This window comes from Tupaia chinensis, unplaced genomic scaffold, assembly GCF_000334495.1.
Source record: "Tupaia chinensis unplaced genomic scaffold, TupChi_1.0 Scaffold000540_1, whole genome shotgun sequence".
NCBI lineage: Eukaryota > Metazoa > Chordata > Mammalia > Scandentia > Tupaiidae > Tupaia > Tupaia belangeri.
The window spans coordinates 261449-266448 of NW_006160053.1; the positions used below are offsets into that span (position 1 = coordinate 261449).

At 32.5% G+C, this 5000-nt stretch overlaps 1 protein-coding gene across 1 annotated transcript in view; it reads right to left on the bottom strand.

Annotated features, from left to right (window-relative positions):
• The window catches only part of FOXP2 (forkhead box P2), a 328025-nt gene that overhangs the window by 74046 nt on the left and 248979 nt on the right, over positions 1-5000 (bottom strand). Inside the window, exons 5-6 of the mRNA XM_014591194.2 lie at positions 1231-1368; positions 1-134 (exon numbers count right to left, since the gene is read on the bottom strand). The exon at positions 1-134 is cut by the window's left edge and continues 2 nt beyond it. Coding sequence (XP_014446680.1) covers positions 1-134; positions 1231-1368 — 272 coding nt within the window. The remainder of the gene's footprint in view (positions 135-1230; positions 1369-5000) is intronic.

A 5000-nucleotide genomic window follows, 5' to 3' on the forward strand; every position in this document is an offset into this window, starting at 1 on the left:
GGCTGCTGCTGCTGTGTTTGTTGTTGCTGCTGCTGTTGTTGCTGCTGCTGTTGCTGCTGCTGCTGTTGCTGCTGCTGCAAAAGCTGAAGATGTAACTGCTCTTGCTGTTTCTTGTAAAACTCTTGTAGTTGTTGCTGAATAAACCATTTTGACTTTAATAAATAAAGGCAAAAGTTTCATGTATTATAAATCTCCTAAACTCCTCTAGACTGGCATATGGTAGAGTATCCATTATGATTCGCCTTACAAAAACAACAAAAAATATGCACCGGATTCAAAGAAACAGTTCTGCATACATTTTTTTCCCCAAGCATCTCTGAAATATTCCAATCCAGAATCCAAAAATTCCTAAACAAAAGCTTTGTAGAAAAAAAATCTATATTCTAAAGGGCCACAACCAAATTAATAACTTACTAGATCTGAAGTCCTACTAGAATATACAGATCAATTGTACGCTACCGCTTAAAGAATAAAAGTTTAGCTACATAAAATCAGGTTGCTCAATTCTTATTGAGAAAAATTTAATTCATCAGAATAATGTCAGACTTAGATATTCAAGTAACTGGCCTGTAGTCATTATCATAAAAGAGAACAGAGTAATTAAACACATACGAATTCAGGTGAAGCACATTATTTTCTCTATAATAACATAAAGTTTACTTTACATATATATACAAGGCTCCAGTAAGATTCTTTTCTTTTTAATTTATAAAAAAAAGTAAACTTCATGAATTTGTGGCCTAGCTGTCTAACTTTGTTGAAATTAGTAGATTCTTGTAAACTATAAGCAATTTTCAAAAGGAAATTTTAGGATGTTCCTTTCTTCATTTTAACAAAGTGGTCAATTCAAATTTCATACTAATGGGAACAAAAAGGAGTGCTAAAGTGTTTAGGAGTTTCGAAAGTGAGAATTACGTGATGAATGCCTGTGTTCTGTTGGCAAGTCTACACACCAAATGTACCTAAGCATTTGAATATTTAAATATTGATTTATTTCCATCAAATTAAACCTTTCTCTGCTCTGATTCTAGTCTTTAATGAACAGAAGAATACTAGAGAATGTAAATGTTCTTACTTGGTTCTGCAATGAAAATGTTCGATTTGTATTACAGAACACTGATAATCCCCTCAAATGAAGGCTGACCTGTTAACTACGCCCACTGTGCTGTCTGCATGGGTGCACAACCTGCTGAGTCATGCTAGGATTCCAAAGCAGGTAACACACATTACCTGCTGCAGCATGACTGCCTGCTGCTGCTGGAGAAGGGCTTGGAGCTGCTGAGGAGACAGAACTTGCTGCTGAAGGATCTGCTGCATTTGCTGAGGGGTGATCACCTGGGGAGTCATCATGGCCACTGACACAGGCACCTGCACAGGGAGAGAAGGAAGAGGGTCATAAGCAGGTGTTTCTTAACCAACAGCACAGCTATAGGCCAGCTTTCATACATTGCTTAGCATCAGTGATCAATAATTTTAAATAATGTTTTTAATAGTGTTTAACTGTAATAATACTAAACTACCAGCTTTTCAGGGGCATCAGATTTCATCAGATCCAGGTTTATGTTCCGTACCTCTTATGTATTATATTAAGATGTTGGAGCTCTGACTAGTATAGTTAAACATAAACAAACATGTGGCAGGATTCTTGATATTTCATACTTGATCACATCATCAATGTCACAGTGCTATAAGTGAAAAGCCTTTCAAAATGCTTTGAAGGAATGATTAAAACGAATAAAGATTAAAAAATTGAAAATAATATGCATAGAAATATCTATTATCTAAACTAGTAAGAGACATGTAGAATATACTTCATAAAACATAATCACCATCTTCAAATTTTATATAGGTATATAATGCGTAATAGTAGAAAATACATATAGTAATAGATATTACTGCCTGAGCACAGGCATTAACTTATGTAAGAGGCATGAGTATACATATACGTGTGTGTGTGTGTGTGTGTGTGTATCCAGAAAAACAGCCACCTAGTAGGTCCTCTGAAAGAAAAAAATCATAAACCTCATGTTCTAGTTTCTTCTTTAAACATTTATTTCAAGCAATTGAACCTGTATCAGGAAGTCCAGAAATAAAAAGATTTCTCAAAGGTTATTCATTAAACTGAAGAAAATGAAAGTATTTTGCTTAAAATTTTCTTTCCAGCACTATCTTCTTCAAGTTTCTGGGAATGAAAGAGGGAAAAAGCAAAGGCAATGAGGAAGGGAGAAAGATACATGGGAGAAAAAAAAAAAAGGGAAGGAAAATGCAGAGTAAGGAAAAGCTAGGGAAAATGCCCGAGAGAGAGAGAGAGAGAGAGAGAGAGAGGTAAGGGGTGGGGAGAAATAGAAAAAGGGTGGCAGAACAGGTGAAGAGGAAAACCTGTGTGAAAGCCCTTGTATGTGCTCAGATCGGCAGCAGCCACACTGTTTGAAGGCACTGCTTGTACTAACCAGCACGTAATCAAACAATTTGTCAAGTTGCCAAGTTTGCAACCTTTGAAAAAGCAATCACTTTCTTTCCTAGAAAAAACAATTCTCTTCTACTGTAAATGAAAGCAATTATTTATATAAATATTGCTTTAGTATAAATTTATGAAACAACGTGCCTTTGGAAACAGAAAAAGATTAATAGACATGATTCACAATTTATTTCAGTAGTTATTTTTAAATGGAGTTCAAACTTTTCCTGTCTGGAACTTTATGTTAAGAGAAAGGAGAAATTATAAAAGAAAAAAAGAGGTTAGAAGATAAAAAAAAAAAATCTAAGGTGGATTAATTCCTCTCTGTTAGAAAATACTTCATACTTAATACTGAAAAACAGCTATATCTTTTTTCACATGTTGACATTTTGAAATATGAATGAATTAGATCTAATTTTGAAACATGAAAAGGAAACATGATAGAAATTTGATTATTCAAAAAATAATTTCTGAGTAGTTTAAAGAACATGCTAACGTACCGAAGATTACTATAATATATTTGATTTTATCATAATAAAAAGGATCCCAAAATGTATGCTGTGATATTGATCCATGAGGTTGCCCAACTATTTGGCTATTTAAAAACATTATCATTTTACTTCCGTGTTTGTTCATTGAGTAACAAATATAATGGTTAGAACAAGTAGTTTGGAAATTTGTCTATCTACAAAAATGTGTTTACCTCAAAAAAACTGATAAGAAATCAAACTAAGATGAAGAGTCAAAAAAATTTAGTAGGTGTGCTAGATTTTTAAAAGGCTGTCAATCCAGATAATTAGATAAATAAATATAGAGATGACAGTTAGCAACAAAAATTACATATATATGCATATAGATACATACTTTCTATAAAGAAGATTACATGATAAGCGTGCCACATCTCTCTCACCTAATAGTCCCTTGTCGTTTTTCAGCTTCTGGAGTGTTTTCACTTAATGATTTCTATGTACACAAGTAAAAGAATTTTCTGTATAATAATTACAAATTAACTTTGTAAAGGAAGTTCTATGCACGAGTGCATGCCACTGCACGTTTAGAGTCAAGTTTCAGTCTATGTATGTAATCTGACTCTATAAGATTGCTGCTATTGTGGCTAAAGTTTTTCACTTTCACATTCTTTAGAGTTCTTTCGTCTTTTCATTATATAGGTTAGATTAATATTTTTACTCTTATGATTAGTATCTTACAATGAATAGTTATTACATAAACATAATCATCACATCATCGTCATCCTAACATCATACATGTCAAGTGCTCACAGGTATGTTATGGTTGGCAAATTTTGGTCAGATTCAGGCTTTTCCTCTAAAGAACATCCATCTAAAATTGACAATATGCACACATAAAGATATGTAGAAAGATATTTCAATGAACAATAATGAACTGAATACTACTATCAGATATGTACAAAAACCACAAATCAAAATTAATTATATAGGTTATAATGCACATGTAATTCTGAGGGATTTCTAATACTACAAATAAGCCAATATTATAGTTTCTAAAACTTCATAAATAAGTTCATCCAAAATAAAACATTTGAGCCTGCTAAAATTTTTAATTATGTCAATAAATAGAAAATTAGTTTTTCCTGCAACAAATCTCAGTTAAATATAGACTGCCCATTTGCCTTGGTTAGACAATGATTTTTTAAATGCAGAACTTCTCCATTTTTTAGTGATACATGTTACATGGCACATTTCCTTTACTTTTCCTTCATCACTTTTGTTACTGCCCCATTGCATTTCTTTGCAATCCCAGTTGTTACAGGAATCCACTGACAAAAATATGTAGAAATGAACTGAGTACTTATTTTTAAAATGACAAATTATACTACTTATCAATATTTAAACAGACAAAACCAGCATCAGTCAGATTTTAAAATCTGTAGATAACTTTCTGAAAAATATATATGTGTATATATATACGATATATATACATATATATATTTGATATGTGTGTGTATATCATATATATATATTTGTCACACAAACACACACACACACATAACTTCAGTGTTAAGATTAAGGGGATATTTCCCACTAGGTAAATAATTTTATGCAAATATTCTAATGAGGGATCACAATTTAGACAGGTGATAGAGAATGGGAGGGAACACTTGCTTCTGATATTTTCTGGTAAGAAGGCAAATTAAAGTGTGGTGAGTCTACCAACAAATGAAATCAGAAGGAATAGCTAGTTGTGAGTGGCTGCCCTAGTGAATATATAAACTGATCAGTTAAAAAATCTTCCAGGATGTAGGAAGCAAAGACAGACAAGTATGGTTAGGAGATTCTTCTTTTTTCTCTCAGCATTTACTATACTGACAGATTTAAAATTCCCCATAGTGATGCAACAAGCAAGGATTTCCATTTACCCTTATTTATTTTTTGATTAGGTAAATTAAGCCCAAACCTGGTGTACTAATCTGTGCAGTAAGAAATACTGGGTAATTGGACATAATAATAGAAAACATTCTGAGACTGTGTTGAAAAAGGTAAAAGTAAAATTATTTAAGTAT